At 38.2% G+C, this 16,861-nt stretch overlaps 1 protein-coding gene across 1 annotated transcript; it reads right to left on the bottom strand.

Moving 5' to 3' along the window:
* Window positions 1-627: 627 nt before the first annotated feature.
* LOC119912016 (high affinity immunoglobulin gamma Fc receptor I-like) lies at window positions 628-15,401 on the bottom strand. Its single transcript, XM_038730988.1, has 6 exons — window positions 15,161-15,401; window positions 14,655-14,690; window positions 13,087-13,350; window positions 12,763-13,008; window positions 12,276-12,440; window positions 628-671 (listed from the first exon to the last, which is right to left on the bottom strand). The coding sequence occupies exons 1-6, from the start codon at window positions 15,183-15,185 to the stop codon at window positions 628-630; spliced, it is 780 nt and encodes a 259-aa protein (XP_038586916.1). The 5' UTR covers window positions 15,186-15,401.
* Window positions 15,402-16,861: the final 1,460 nt, after the last annotated feature.

Here is a 16,861-nt window from a genome sequence, read left to right as displayed (position 1 = left end):
TGATCTGCACTGAAGAGGGGTGAGTTTCGCATGTGTGTATCGGTTAGCCACAGCAAAACCTTCAAGTCAAATTTTCCATCCAACAGCTTTGTGAAACCAACAGAACCACAGAGGAAAAACAAGAACGAGACAAAGTTTATTGATCCAACAAAGAAACACGTTGCTGTGCCAACAAGAAACATAAATAAATCATAAAATAACAGTAAACTTAGTTATTACCCACAAAACAACGTGAAGCTACCAGAAACAAAGTCTGTGGATGGATGAGTGAAGTAAACTGAAGACCTTCACTCAGGAGCCCAACGATTGAGTCCCAGTGAAAGAAAGTCAAAATTGACATGTTTTAATTAAATTAATACTAATTAAATAAGTTTTGTGGATGACTTACACAGAGTACTGAAGGCCCAGTACGCCTGTATGTCATTGTACTGTCCAACTTATACAGTGTGTCGTTCTGGGGCACTTTGTTTATATTTCTGTATGAGGAAGTGTTGCTTTGTCTAATTTATCTAAATCATATAAAAATAAGAATTGTATAAATGGATGTGCTGAGGTGTGAGGGGCTCTGGGGACCAGTTCCAGGCCAGCTGGACATCAGTGGTTGGACTGGTGTGAAGGTGTGAAGGTCTACCTCAGTGAAGAGTAGACGACCTCTGGCTCTGCTGGAAACTCTGAACACACAAACACAAACAGTTCAAACAACATGAGAAACTGTTGGAGACAAAGAAACTACATCACCAGACAACAACTCTGCTTCACTGACTTCTCTAACGAGAATTTGAAACTAGTGATTCACTGAATCAGGTCGCACCAGTAAAACTTACGAAACGTCTAAGGTGGTAAAGGTTTTGCTGGCACAGATACGTGGTATAGATTCTGAATGAACAGAAAATCTGATGAATCAGAGGAGCTATTAGAGTCCAAGAGTTTAAAAATTAAATAAAATGATGTACAGGTTGAAAACATATCTGAAAGCAATACAAAGTGCCTGAGAGCCTTACTGCATTATATTCTGTTGTATTTTAATATTTTGCCGCCTGAATTTGTGTTTTCCCTTTACATAAATATAAACATTTCCACCATAAATTGATGCAGAAAATGCAGGAATTCTAACAGAAAATCTCAAACAAATTAAATGTTTAATCCTCGAAATGTTCTGTAGGAAGACCCCACTCCCTCCACTTAAGAAGTGTCTCCTCCAATGTTGAAGCAACACCTGTGCACTTGCATTGCAACAACTAGAATCCACAAAAACTGTCTCTGGTATGAGACACATTTCCAGATACCGGATTAGGTTTGATCTCCCAATTTAGGATGAAGTCTGGAAGTTGGCAAGTAATTATGGTGATGATGATTGTGGCTTTACATCTATTCATTAAAATAGTGTGAAAGGGGTTAGCTTAGCTTAGCATAAAGACTGGAAGTAGGGTGAAACAGCATGCCTGTCTCTGTCCAAACTTCATAAATAAAGAGCAGCTGTACCTCTCGTCCTGCGTGGTTTGATGGCTATTTGTCCATAAATTATGTCATCTGTTGCTCTCACCGCTGAGTAGACTGCAGCTGGATCACTCTCTGGAAAATAAAACACATTACTGCAGGTACTACAGCTCACTGATTTCGGCAAAAACAAAGAAAGAAACAAAGAAGAAAACTGCTAATTCCATTGAAACATTTTTTTATTTAAAACAACCAGTGTTTATCATCTGAGGATCTTCTGCACAATTTTAGTTGTTTAGTTTTTTTAGTAGATTATTCATATATTTATTTTAAAAAAGGGGAAGTGGGCATTGGGGGCTGCAGCACACCCTATTGACAGGGAGGAACACAGTGGGCAAATGACATGTGCAGACTACATAATGGGCACTATTGTTACTAAATGACACCAGGGGTGAGTTCAGCGCCAACAAAACATAGCAAAACGTTTTTTTTAAAGGAAACGGTGATTCCCTGAACACCCTGTTGTGTACGCAAGCACACTGAATTTGCCTGCCTTTGTCATTTGTCGCAGCTGTGATTGGGTAACACCTGAGACACGCCCACCAAACAGGAGAAAACATACCTCGAAGCCTGTGCAAACCGGTGCAAAGCGTTAAGAGATTGAACTCGCCCCAGATCAGTGCACAATGCTCTGGTTCATATTACAGCCTAATAACTGACGTACCCACCTCTACCGGTTATTTTAACTTTCCAGGTGATTTTTTATTGTATTGATGTATGAGTGTTTTCTTTGATGGTTTACTTTCATAATTAGAGAGGCTCCTCTCAGTCATTTTAAACATTTTCATGGGTGCAGTAAATACCATGGGACATTTATGCAGCAAAACTAAAAACTGTAGTTATAAATGTGACAGGACAGACAGAGGAAACTGCAGAGGAAACGCAATTCGACTTTTAGCTTATGAAAGAATTTAGACGCTCTGATGGAACCCAGGATTGATCAGGAGGACAGATGCTTTACTCCAGACAGTTTCACTGTATGAACCTGGACTGTGTGTGAGACCTTTTGGATGTGTAGCAGAACACAGAACATTAATTAACATTAGATTCTGACCAATTTCCGAGATTTAAATATGAATTTATGCTGCTGTGCGTTAATGCGCCCAATGTCTCTCTTAATGAGACGCTTCACCCTATTTCACCCAACCTGAAAGTCACAAAATGTATCGTCCAAAGCTCTGCCCACAACCAGCGGTGCTCTCAGTCCAAAATGTGGACACTGAGTATGGAACAAGTTGAAATGATGGTGGAAATGGTGAAATAAACTGTGCCATTCATTTTATGTAATGACAGAAAAAAAATTCTCCCTACATTTAATCTTTCTATTATTCCTTTTATTATTATACATACATACATACATACATACATATAATTACTGATGTCCGGACCTCGGTGATGTTGAGTTTAAAAAAGTTACAACAAACGTAATGTATTCCAGTGTTTCAGTGTTTTTCTTCAAATGTAAAACTGCAGGATTTTAGGCCAGGCAATTGCATCAGAATATTGATTAAACCATTGTTTGTATCCTCTTTGTAATGTGAAGAAAACTGACACCTCTTTGTTTAGTGCCAGAAGGACTGTTTTGTTTTGACTGTTTCATTGACACTTAAGATAGGGTGTCAACCATTTTGGAGACAAGCCCAGTTGTTCTCTATGATTAGTTTAGAGCAAAAGACTGTTTATTCCTGTAGATTGAAGGGGGTTTCAGGTCTGGGTTGGTGCTCTTTTGTTCGACCAAAAGGTAGAACAGTAAGGTACACCCTTCCCAATTGGGTGAGGACCAATGGCTATGGACCTAAGCCATTTGGAGGAAAATGGACCCGCCCACATACCTGGAGGATATTAACAATTTATTTTGTGAGAATCAGGACTGTAAGCTGTGGATCTGGGAGGAGAAGCAGCTTTTCAGTCCACTGCTGGAGGCGGCTTTAGCTCAGTCTGTTCGGACTTGACTGAAAGCTGTAAATCTGAACGGAGGACCAACTTTTCAGTCCACTGCAGTGTTATTGTTTGTTCTGTAATGCCATCTCTTTATTCACTAATTTTTGTAATTAAATCTTTTTGTTAATTTTCATTGGACTGAGCCTCTCCTTTCTCAAAATCTGAAAAAACGCAACAGTGACCTCATACGACCACTCTGTGTTGAACTAAAGTGTGCAAGTGCGTATCCACACACACATGCACGCATTTCTACTATACAGCACCCCTAAGTGAAATGTCTTTCCTGTGCACAGCTACAGAGTTGGCCGGTTGACATGCATAAAGTCACTGACTTAGCACAAACCCCTGTGTTGGTTATAATAAGGGTAAGGGTCTTGGGAGGGCTGTCAACGCCTTTAACACAAATGCAGCTCTTCCCTCTCCCGGGCATCTCATACAGACACTGAAGGGTACCTTTTGCATCAAATAATTATACTTTTTTCTAAGAGTCAATTTTTCAAAGAGCGTTGGTGTTAGACAGCCTGTTTATTTATATGATACATCATTTCCCAAGGGCGGCGCAGTGGTGCAGTGGTTAGCACTGTCGCCTCACAGCAAGAAGGTTGTGGGTTCAAACCCTTTCTGTGTGGAGTTTGCATGTTATCCCTTTGTTTGCGTGGGCTAGGTTAATTGGTGTCTCCCAAATTGTCCTTAGGTGTCAGTGGTTGTTTGTCTATGTGTGGCCCTGCAATGGACTGGCGACCTGTCCAGGGTGTACCCCGCATTTTGCCCGATGTCAGCTGGGATTGGCTCCAGCCCCCCGCAACCTTGTATGCAGGATAAGCGGTTGACGATGGATGGATGGATGGATTTTATAACATTTCACCAAAATTCATAGACGTTTTGCACAATTTCATAGTAATTACATTCTGACTTTTCTTTTATGTATATTACGAAGTTACAGATATGCAGCTATTAGTGGAGGAGCAAAGGAGAGAAAATATGTAGTGAGCCAGGAGTTAAAGGAGGACTATCTGGGAAAGGAAAAACAAGATGGAAAAAAGAGAGAAGAGGATGGGCAGCTAAAAATGACCAGAACCCAGAAACTCCCCCAGATAATCTATTGGATCAGTCTATGCAGGAGCCGCAGCTCGCTGTACGACGTCTGTAGCAGGGGAAAGGGGAAAATAACAAGAGCAAGATACTTGAGAGAGGTGAAAGCTTTGAAAATAAACTTCAAGAGATATTTAAAGATGGGAACATACTGAAAAAAATTCATTGTCACTTTAAAATTTTAAAAATTGTGTTTTTTAAGCCCCAAATTGTTATTTTGTATACTTCAATGAATGTTGCACTATGTAAAAGTTTTTAGAGGGATACATGTGGAATAGTATAAAAATGAACGAAAGTTAGTATTCAACATTTAATAACATATGTCTACTTATGGTGTAGACACAATTATTTTAAAGCTCTAAATCACTATAAGACTAAATAAATAGGATTAACTGGATCTTTATTGTGTCTGATGGTGTTGACAAAAACTAAGTAATGACACATATTTTATGAAAAAATTACAAATGAGGAGGTTGCCCCAAAACATAGCTAGATTGGTGAGAACATATCAGTGAGCTGATATCAGTACTGTTAGTATATTTACTAATGTTATTCCTGGTATATTTATGCCTACTCTACTAGTGCTGCAACACATATTATTAAAGGTGTAAGTTTTAGTGACATCTAAGGGTGATGATTGCACCCCCCCTCCCCTATCCAACAGGAAAAAAGATGTCATCTTTGAGATAGCAGAGAGTTGCCAGTCAAATAATGAGGTTTCTTTAGATAGATATATTAAGAAATATTTACTTAATTATTCAGTAAAAATTATTGTTATTTGTTCATTAATAATCAGAATCAGAAGGAGCTTTATTGCCAAGTAGTGTTTTACACATACGAGGAATTTGCTGTGGTGATAAGGTGCTACATGCAGACAAACATACAGTCAACATATATAAATGTGGAAATATATAAATATGGAATTGAAGAACAACATTGCAGATATATACATGTGCACAGTCACATCAACATGATGTCTCATACTCCTGTAATGCATTATTTTAAAATGTAAGCCTCACTGTTTCTGCACCACATGGGCATTTAGCATGTGAAAGTACAAATTACACATTTGTGTGCACAGTGGGGAAGCAATATAAAAAAAAACATTTTTTTAATGCAAATTCTGAAAGTATTCATTATTGGTCACTTGATAGGCGCACGGTCTTGTTATATCACCATTAGCAGTGAAAAGAAATACATGTTTTCCACCAGGGCTGTAAAATGGGAAGTTTAGCTGCTGATCTGAGCTTCCCTGCTGTTACCGTTTCATTACCAATAATTTTCATCAGCTGTTCATCTCAGGAAGGTAATGGCACATTTCTGTCCACATAACAAAGCCATAACAGAGGCTGGAGAAGAACTACATGAAATTACAATCCAGCTACATATTTTTTTCTACCAGGGCAGTAAAGGTTCAGCTGTCTGATCTGAGCTTCGATGCTGGAAGCTGCCGTTTAATTGCCAATTAGCGATCAGCTGATTCTCACGATGTAACATACAAAGCCAAAACAGAACACTGGAGAGACAGAGTAACTACATGAAACTAATCCAACTCCAAAAGCCAAAGCCAACTAACCTTACATGATTTTTCTACCAGTGCTGTAAATTTAGCTGGCTGATGCTTCCATGCTCTAAGCTAATGTCATGGTTTTATTGCCAATTAACGGTACTGATCAGCTGATCAGTACCGTAGCTAACCAGCAAAACCAAACCAGAGGCTGGAGAATAAGTAGGCGACATGAAAGTAATGCAACTACATATTTCACACCACTGACAGGGGAAACACCTCTCTCTGTGATTATGGCCAGCTTCTAGCCAAAGCTATCAAACAACAGCTTTAATTTGCATCGCTAAAGTCTAACAAACTTAATTAGGCTACCTGTCTAGCAGATAACAGATAGGTTCAGCACCGCTTTGAAAACATCTGTCCCACATTATAGTCTTCACTGTGAGAAAATCCACAACATCGGTGATTTCTGCCGTCAGCTGTTTGTATCTATCCCAACTCCTCTGAGAGAGAAATATACATGACATTCCATCAAACTAATTTTGACAGCTACTTCCGGTCCCGCCCCCACACCGGTTATGTGTATGTAACTGATAAGAGGGTTGTATCCGGTCCTGCTCCAACCGTAAATATGTGTGTGTGTAACTGATAAGAGGGGTGCGTACATCCTTCCGTTGTGTGTTTTTGACTGATAATTGGAGGAGGTTTTTCATTGATTTAAAGACTTTAAGTAATAAAACATGAACTTGAATGAATGGCAATAAATGTATCATTAAAAAAGTATAGCAGTGAGTTATAAGTAAAGGAGGAATCAAAGGATCAGTAGGAGGTTTCTTCATTGATTTGGAATCAAGGTAGTCTTTATTATTAAACAAGTGAAGAATAAATTGAAATAATTACAGTAAAGCAGTAAAAAGGTATAACGGTGAGTAAAAATTAAACAGCATTATAAATTACCTTCAACAGCATGCAGCAAAATAAGAGTGAGTTCCAAAATTAAACTTAAAATCTTTGCTAAAGCTTTGTGTGACAAATTTACCATCATTGTGAGTCTTAAAACTTTAATCCTTCTAGAGTCTGTGTCTCTTCTTCTCTGTCCTCTCTCTTTCTGGTGTAGCATAGGCTGTGGGGTGAATTGAGGAATGTGCTCCACCCCCCGCACCTCCTTCCATCCCTCCCCTCCCTCTGTTTTCTCAATGAGTCGTGTTGTGTGTTTTAACTGTCATTAGCATCTTCAGGTAATCTTGTAGACCAGTTATGGAATAGAGTTATCTATAACCCCAGACTCCGGTCTGAGACTCTGGTTTTATCAGACAGAGTTCGTTTTTGAAACAGGAACCTATTTTTAATCAGCCGGAGACACGAGTTTGGAACTACAGACTACATAATAATCTAGTTGTACCCTCACCAATTATCTCCCACATGCAGCGCAGCACTCAGGGGTGTTTTTTTTTTTTTCCTTCTATAAGTACCCTACCAGAAATCCAGAGGTCTTCACACTAGTGACCTGAAACCAGAGCGATGGCCCTTCAAATAGAACACAGTACGCATTCAGCCTTTCCTCCGTAACTTAAGAAATAGCAAAAATCAAGACTTTGTATTTTCATTCCAGCTAGTTTTCAATTAATAGTTTTTGACTTAATCGGCAATGAGCTTCATTCAACCACATATCACCCTGAAGGTAAGAGGGCCTACTCCTCTGGCTTCATGGTATAAAGATCCAAACGCTGTCGGCTCTCGTGCTAAATAACACGTGTGTGCTTGTTCATTTGTCCAAATGTTACTTCTCCTCTTACTTCCAATAAACCAGAAGACTAGTCAGAGACTGTTTACTATAATTATTATTATTATTCCCTCTTCTTCTATGTATGTATTTAATGTAGTGACAGGCGTCACATAGAATTATAATAAGTTTTATAACAGACTTCATAAACGGCAGTAGGTTTGACCGTTTTCTTCTTCTAAACACCACGGCTGGGAGAAGTGAAAGACCAAATATAACTAGAGTATATTTATATGAAACAGGGAACTGTACGACCACAAAGCTGCTCGCTCTGTTAAAACAAGTTCACACATTTCAGCACAAAGCACAAAACAGACGAACACTGTGAGAAACCACATCAGCATTAAACTGTTCACTGGAGTCGACAGGAGGAAGTTGCTGTTTTGGTTTGATGTGCAGAGAGAAAAAAAGATTCAGATACACATTCAAGTGTCTTTGGTCTGCACAGTCTGTCTTCTCTTTTATTTATAATCACCTAATGTAATAATTATTTGCATTAAAACAAATAGATCTTTTATAATGTCAGAGTAAAACACAACAGTGAAACAGTTTCCACATATTTAGACAATTTACACAATTCAGATATTGTGTATATGATCAGAATGTAAAGAGAATTGTAAATCTGCACATTTATAATTATTATTGTTTTTATGAGAAACAGGAAACTGGACGACGCACAGAGCTCTTTAAGTCATTTCACAGATTCACCACAGGGTTCACAACAGACAGACTCTCATGCAACACACGTTATCCTCAACAGCAGGCCAGACCTCACGGACTACATGCAATTAACTTTGAATACATTGCTGTTTAGAAAAAATGTACAAAAACAAATCAAATGTAATCGCAGTGTATTGTCAAAGGCAATGCAACATGTAAATGTTATATAAAAATGAATATCCTGTCCTTCTAAAACAATGTTCTTCGACCTAAATCTGGTAGTACAAAGTTTTCCTACTTATGTAAAAGTAAAGATACTAGACTAAAATGTTATTCAAGTCATCCTGCAAATTACTACTCCAATGAAAGTAAAAAAGGTATCTGATTTTTAAAGTACTTAAGGATCAAAAGTAAAAAGTACTAAACAAATCTACTGATCTTACAATAAGCAATCTATCTTTTTAAATTCACTCCAAACAGGTTTGAATGGAGCCGTTACAGCGAATCACAATAAGAAAAACAGATATTTTCTATTCTGTGGGGGGATTAGTCTGCATTACTGCTCTGCTGATGTGGTAATATCCACAAACACAGAACCCCGTTTAGGACTCAATTCAGGAATTCTACTGTGTAGAGACTAGTTGACAACTATATAAAAAAATGAGTAAAGTAATCTCTGACTGATAAACTTTTTAAAATTTTATGGTTAATGTTACTAATTGTCTAATGTTCATATAGTAATACCAATACCGTTTTGTATCTGTATGTGTTAAACAATTAATTGTTTTTCAAATATAATACAGCTTTTATTTAAAGGTGTTCAATGACTGCGAGGAACAAGCCTACTCAAGTTTACAGAAATATTTTTTGCTTCATATTAGGCACAAGAATTAGGATAGTTATTGATGAGATATCCCACTTTTTAACAACAAATTCAACCAGTGTTGTATTTATATGTAAATTTATTCATTTAAAAACATAATATACATATCAGTAAGACTACAATACTCTCTCTTTGTACTGAGTTTTCAAACACGTCAACAAACTGCATGGCTCCACAAAACACGACAGAGCGGCTTGCTTCTACCAGGTGTACAGTGAGAGAGTTTGTGTGTGTTTGTGTCTGAGAGAGAGAGAATGAGAGGACTCACATTCCAACTGTCACAAACCTAAATTAAGAAGGTGATATTTAAACCGACACAACCAAGCTCAGAACAAATGAGGGTACAGAGCCACATGTGAACAGCAGTGAGCTCAACGCCACTGAAGGCCACAAGAAAGGGCTCAGACAACTGTTTTTTGGATACACACATATTCTATGACAACAACATTATGAAAACAACCAAAGAGAAAAGCATTTGGAAAGCAAGTCTGGAGGACGCGTGGAGGGTCCAGCGCTCCTTGGTTTTGCGATTTGATGATGATGGATTTAGTGTCAGAATTGTCCCAATTTATTTGTGACTAAAACTTTGTAAACTAAAACGTAAGCAACACATTTCTGTCCATGTAGCAAAGCCAAAACACAGTGCTGGAGAATGACATTACATGAAAATACAATCCAACTATACATTTTACAACACTTAAAAGGGGGACACTTCTCTCTGTGGTTAGGCCCGTCGTCTATCTAAAGCTATGAAACAACAGTTTTCATTTCCATTGCTAAATTTGGACAAACTTAATTACCTATCAAGCAGAAAACTATATACACTATAGCTGTCTTTGTCTGACTTCATCATGTTTTCAGTTCTTTGACAATAAAAATCCAAAGGCTGTCAGCTCTTGTGCTAAATAATAGGTGTGCTCCTCCATTTGTCCAAATTTCACTTCACTTCACTTTACTTCTAATAAACCAGATGACTACTCAGAGACTGTTATTATTATTTCTATTATTACTTCTTCTTCGTCATACGCATTCAATGTAGTGACAAGTGTCTACGCTGTCGGAATAATACAAGAAGAAGCAGAAGGTAGTGAAGAAATGTGCTTTGTAGTGCTGTTTGTCCGTTTTCAGCTACTATAGAAACTTGATATCCATGTAAAGGGGTCTTTATAAACCACTGAAAACGAATACTTATATTTCATTTCTTTCAATAGATCATCAGAACTGTTACATATTGAACCTTTTCCTAAAGTTTTTAAAAGTACTTATGCACATAAATATCCTGTGCACTTTTTCTTTATACATCCCAATCAACGTGAAATTGAGTGCACATGCACGAGCCACATACCCCACCTTGGCCCCTCCCATGAATTTATATGCAAATTACTATAAATACACAAGCGTCACCTCCTAAGGTCCAAATAACAGCCAATTCTGCTGCAAAACACGTAAAAAGGAGAAACCTCACTTGAAAAGGCTACACCAGCCGCACGTAGACAATTTTAACCCCCATTCACGGGGGGCTTCCATTCCCCCGGAAGTTAGCCTGCTGAGCCGGCAAATATTAACACAGTGGATGTTGTAGCGCTACTGCCAACAAGCGTTTGGAGGTGTAATCGCAGAATGACGGACAGACCTACACACAAGTATAAATGCCTAGCTATGTGTGTAGCCTACGGTGTAGCTACGTACGTATACCCTACGCAGGAGTATAAATCAAGCTTTAGGTTTTTTCATAGACTACTTCACAGACATATACACAGTAACTGGAGTGGAAACATTATAATAAAACATTTGGTGAGTTTCAGTACTTTGGAGATTACTGACAGAGCCAGACAAAAGTTCAGACGGTCCAGACATTTTCACCTCACGTTATATATATATATATATATATATATATATATATATATATATGTCACAGCGTGCGTAAACCGACCCTTTAAAAATCTATATTTCCTATTAGTGGACAGTAAAATGCCCCTCATTAATATTAATATTGCATGAAGATAAAGAAGGCAAATTCTGGCAGAAAAGCTAAAGAAAGAAATTTAACCTAGTGTGATACTGACATTCTTGTTGGTAAGGTTGAAGCAAAAATTATGTTGTTTGGTGGTTAAAATGTGCACATACTTGTCTTGGCTTGTGTTATTTTGTTTATTCGGATGAACTCAGGACAGTCATTTTCAATGTGCACGTCAGCAGACCCTGCACCAGAAGATGAACCCTTCTCTTCCGTCTCCATGCTGAGACCCTGTTTCCACAATCATAAAGCTGTCCAGGAAGTGGAAGTGAGTCCGTCCAACTCCATCTCTTCCATGGTACGCTTCATCGCAACAATCAGAATGCTGACCTACCGTAAATTTAATTCTAACCTGAACCTTCAAACCAGGTGTTTTAGCAAATACACACACACACACACACAAAAAAGCTACCTCTGCTTTGTCTGATTGGCTGCCGTTGGCGATGTGATATTCTGATGTCACTGTATGTGATGTCCTCTGTGATGTCATTTCCTGCAGCTTCTTCTTCAGCAGCTGGAATGAACCAAAATGAACAGCAATATAATTTACATGTTCTCAATAAACATCTAAATGAAAAAATTTATTGGAATTGTAGTTGAAATTTGTAACTTAATACTCATGACTGTTTGTAAATGTAAAATAAATCTTCAAATCTCCAAAACTTCTACAGGTACTGCATCCATAAAAACCCCAAAACAATCTGAAGGTTTCTGCTCTGAAATACTATATGTTGTTAGTGAATCTTCTGTCTGACTTTAACATGCAGCTGAACAGGTTTGAATGTAAATAGAAAACTTGCAGTCACAATGAACTGAACTGCACTACATGTGTTAACATGTAAAATAAACTTTCATCAAAAAAATTAAACCTAAATGTAAAATGTTTGTTTCTAACCTGGATGTTTACTTCGAAAACACCATCTGAACAGTAGAACCAGCAGAACCAGTAAAACCAGAACAAAGGACAGAGGAACAGACCACAGCATCACAGAGGGAGGAGGAGGAGCTGGTGATGAAGAAAGACAGGTGGACGTAGGAGGACGTGTAGTGGTGGGTTTCCCTAAAATGAACAGGAAATAATTATCAAAAGAACTTAAATGAAAAATGCATTACAAAATCCTCCTTTTGGCCTTTTCTGTTCAGGTAGGTGCAAATTTAGGTATTTAAATATTTACCCATTTTGTTTAATGTATTTTTAATTTAATATTTAAAACTAAGTTCCAATATTAGTCTTGTTAACCTGCACATGTTCACGTTACACATGTTTAAAGGTAGAGGTGCTGTATCGTACTAACAGAAAGACACACAGAAGTGAATTCATAACTTCTGTCCAGTTTAGAAAAAAAACAGGTCAGTTTGAGAATTATCTTTGAGCTCCTCACCTGTGACAGAGATCCAGCTGGATGGAGACTCTCCACGACCGCTGATGTTACACTTGTAGAGGCCTTCATCAGACTTGTTAACATGGTGGATGGTCATGTGACCTGTAGGCTCAGTCCTGATGAGGGAGCCATCTTTATAGAAACCAGCTGGGAGGTTGGAGGGAGGGGTCTCTGTTTTACAGTGCAGAGTGACATCATGTCCCTCCATCACAGGGAGGACAGGACTCTGCAGGATCACTGGTCCACCTCAACACAGAGACAAACTACAGCATTTCATCATTTACACACAGCTTCATCAACACTAACTCCACAGTCTGATCTTACCAGTGACAGTGATGCTGATGGTGTTACTGGTTGCTCCCTCTCTGGACTCACACCAGTAAACTCCACTGTCCCATGGGGTGATGTAGCTGATGTTACAGGAAGAACCAGCTGATCTTCCCCAGTCAGCTCCACACTGAGCCCTGTTTTGTTTGGTTGTGTTCCTCCTCAGCGTCCATCCAGCAGAGCTGTCGTCCTCCTCACAGCTCAGAGAGACAGACTCTTCTTCAAACAGCTGAGAGCTGCTGGGACTCACAGTCAGAGAGGCTGGAGGGGATCCAGAAACAGAGACACACTGATATTTTAAATGTTAGACGTATCTATGCCATTACTGAAGAGTCCAACAGGTTTTGTGTTATTCCAAAGTCACTTTGTTGTAGGTAGATAACGAAAGAATATACTTAAATAATGAGCACAGTCGTTGCTAACACACAATTATTTTTGTCCCCATAACTTGGCCATCAATTAGAGAGTTTGTTGAAGTAATGATCTCAAAGAAACACATCAGGTTTTAATATTAATTTCCAACCAGCCCAGTAGCTGCATTATAAAGAATTATTTTTGGATGTAGTTTTCTTGCTTACTTGATTTATGCATGTCATGTATTTTTTACGCAAAAATGATGCAGTGGCATATAGGCTGCCTTACATTCTAGGAAATGTGTTGGCTTTAAGTTCCTCTAAATGGATAAATAGTTGATAGTTCTCTGAGTTTCACGTTTTTATTACAGAGTTTTAATAATTATTAACCAGGGTTTGGAAATGTTTCTGAAGCTTTCAGTGCACTGGGGCCCCAAAACATGAAGCTGGTGCCCTTTTTTGAGTGCTCAGCAGCAGACTTTCCACAGCTCTGTCTGTGAGCGACGTCTCAGAGGCTGCACAGCTTTGGTGTTTAAGACGCAGGAATAGAAATGAATGCTATTTAACCAAAATTTGGAAAAATAACAATAAAAAGGACAATAGTTACAGCATCTCAGCTGAGACGAGGGATCTGAAGAACTAATAAACCTGCAACCATTGTCCAAAATTTAATTTGCAAATTTCAAAGGGTTTATTGTAGATGTAGAATGGGTACACCACCAACTTTATTTTTCATTTTGCAATATTTTAGGCATTTAATGACATTTTTAACTGGAATCTTGGATCTTAACTTTAACATATGAGAAGTGACAAATTTCATTGTTCTCAAATACACTATACACAAATTTAGTTTTTCAGATGATGCTTTAGTGCATTTTAGTTTTTATATCTGAAGACTTGGGTCAAATCTTGTATTTTCAAAATCTATTATTATCAAAGCAGTCAAGTCACAAGTGAGTAGAGTTTTGATGTTGTTGCATCCAGGTCAATTTGTCCTTGTTTTTAGAGACTTTGATTTTGATAGTTTCACTTAAGTCTGTTTTTGTGCGGTATTTGTTAATAATCTTGTTAATTTAATTTGTTAATGTTCATTTATGTTCAGGTTTGTTAAAACTCCTTATTTGTTTTCTTTTTGTGTTCTCTTGTACTCTTTGGGTCCACATAAGTATTCAGCAGAAAGCATTTTGCTAACAGCTGTCAGAGTTGACTCACCTCCGCTGGTCCTGCAGCTCAGCAGAGAGATCAGCACTGAAGAGAAACCAGACTCAGGTTGGTTTGACATTTAACATAAAACCAGACCAGACTATATTAAATGTTATTAAAATTTTACAACATTAAAATATTTCTGTGGACATTAAATGCCTCAGACGTATTATAAATAACAGCACATTTTCTGTATAAGTTCAGTAGAACAAAAGTTTATTAATGCTGCGTTCTGCTAATCTCTTCTTCCAAAAGCTTAATTATTAAAGTAACTTTTTAGAGATGTGATTTTCTTTCTGTCTGTGTCAGACTGAATGAAGGGAAAAAAACACAAACGTGCTGTTCTGTTTTGCTTTAACGCTGTATGAGGTAGTAGTTATTTTGTTTCTGTAGCCTAATAAAATGTACGTTTTATTGATTATCATTTTTGTTGGTTGAGTTTTTGTTCTTTGTTAAAGTAAATTCTAAAATGATGCAAAAACTCTTATAATATTTTTTCATCAGATTGTACTTACAGAGCAGAAAAGCTGTCTGTCCCATCGCTCCTCCACTCAGTCAGTCCAGTTAATCTCTTCCTCTCTGTAGGTGAGAGCAGTGACTGTGTAGAAGCTCATCTGGTTTTGCTTCTTCACTCAGAGCTCATCAGGAGACACGGGGCCCTACACAAAGAGTTTAATCACATGCAGGAAGTGACAGCGCTGCAGGCTGAACATGAAGGAGGGCTGATCTGAGATCACTGAGAGACAGATTCATTAGAAACAAGTGTGATAGGCAGGCTTTTGGCCTGGTAAGGCCACGGTCGGTTGCACCCTCTCATTGAAGCTCCACCCCCCTGTCTCTCCAGAAGCAGGCGCACACCTGTCCCTCTTTAAGAGTTGATTTATGGAGAACACTCAGGATCTCTCTTCAGGTATTGTGTTCCAGTGTGGCTAGAGAGCAGGTATGTCTTTTAGAAGTTATGAGTTAAGGCTGAAAATGTTTTTAACTTTTGTGAACATGTTTTAATCACAGATATTTTAAGCCACCTGTTGTCCAGATCTTGTCAGATGAATAGCTTGTCATGCTAAAGGTTCACCACAGAGAAAGCAGTGGTTTTTAACCCTGAGGTAAAAAAAAATGTTGGGTAGTAGAGCTATGCAAGTTTACTAGTTTGTGTGCCTTTTGATAACGTGATTCACACTGCAGTGGGCCTAAACATCTGATCTGTAAACGAGGTGGAGTCAGAGCTGGGTTGACTATTTACTGCATTGTTTGAGGTAAATATCGTCTGTCAGGTATATATCAGGTATGTTTTTGTAGTATGTGTTAAATAACTGAACTAATTAAAATCTGGTAATTTTAGGGTTGTAAAGCCACTGTTTTGCCTGCCTGATCAACTGCTGGTATTTGTACTTGAATTTATGTCAATTATTAGATTTGTTACAGGTGGATGGGCCCCTGCGATGTGTTTGCTAGTGATGGCGAGATGAAGCTTCATGAAGCATTGAAGCTTTCCATCCAGTTGGTTCACTCATGGGCCGAAGCTTCACGGTGCTTCATTTGCTCTGCTGCGCCATCAAGTGGACAATAAATGTAAAAATAGGCAGTGATTATAAAGGCAACATGGCTTTGGTGTGTGTGTGTGTGTGTGTGTGTGTGTGTGTGTGTGTGTGTTTGAATTGAATAAATTAATGAATGACGTTTGATTTATGATTAGCTTTTTAATAAGGTGTCTGTCTTTATGAAACAATGACAGAGTCAAAAGGAAAGTGGAATCAAGGGAGAGTGTTGTGATAACTTGGTTTGTGACTTTAGATAATAGAGACAACATTTTTCTTTATTTAAAAATAACCCTTCCACAGTGCTGGGCTTCAGGCGGTTTCTTTTTTGGAGATGATTTTACCTGCTTTATAAAATTATTACGGTAATATGGGGTGAGAGTTTAATTTTTATCAAAGCCACAAAATATAAAAAACTCAACACTTTTCCTGTTTCATCACAATTAAGTTATTTGATCAAAGCAATTCTGACAAGTTGTTAAACTTTTCTTAGTCATTTAAAATGAGCTGTAGATAAAATCTAATTAAATTTCAAGTTCAAAAGTCAACAAATTGTTGAGGGTCCGCTGCATTTTGCTGCTCCTTTCGAATCGCACGCCAAACCCGCAAACCATCTCCTGAATAGGTCACGTACGGCCGGCTCGCGAGGCTTCGAACGTCACCACATACGTCATCAAC

The sequence above is a fragment of the Micropterus salmoides genome, unplaced genomic scaffold (assembly GCF_014851395.1).
Source record: "Micropterus salmoides isolate LMB-PRFRI ecotype aquatic unplaced genomic scaffold, ASM1485139v1 Ms_hic_scaffold_2, whole genome shotgun sequence".
In the NCBI taxonomy this organism is placed as follows: domain Eukaryota; kingdom Metazoa; phylum Chordata; class Actinopteri; order Centrarchiformes; family Centrarchidae; genus Micropterus; species Micropterus salmoides.
This window is presented reverse-complemented; position numbering and strand designations above follow the sequence as displayed.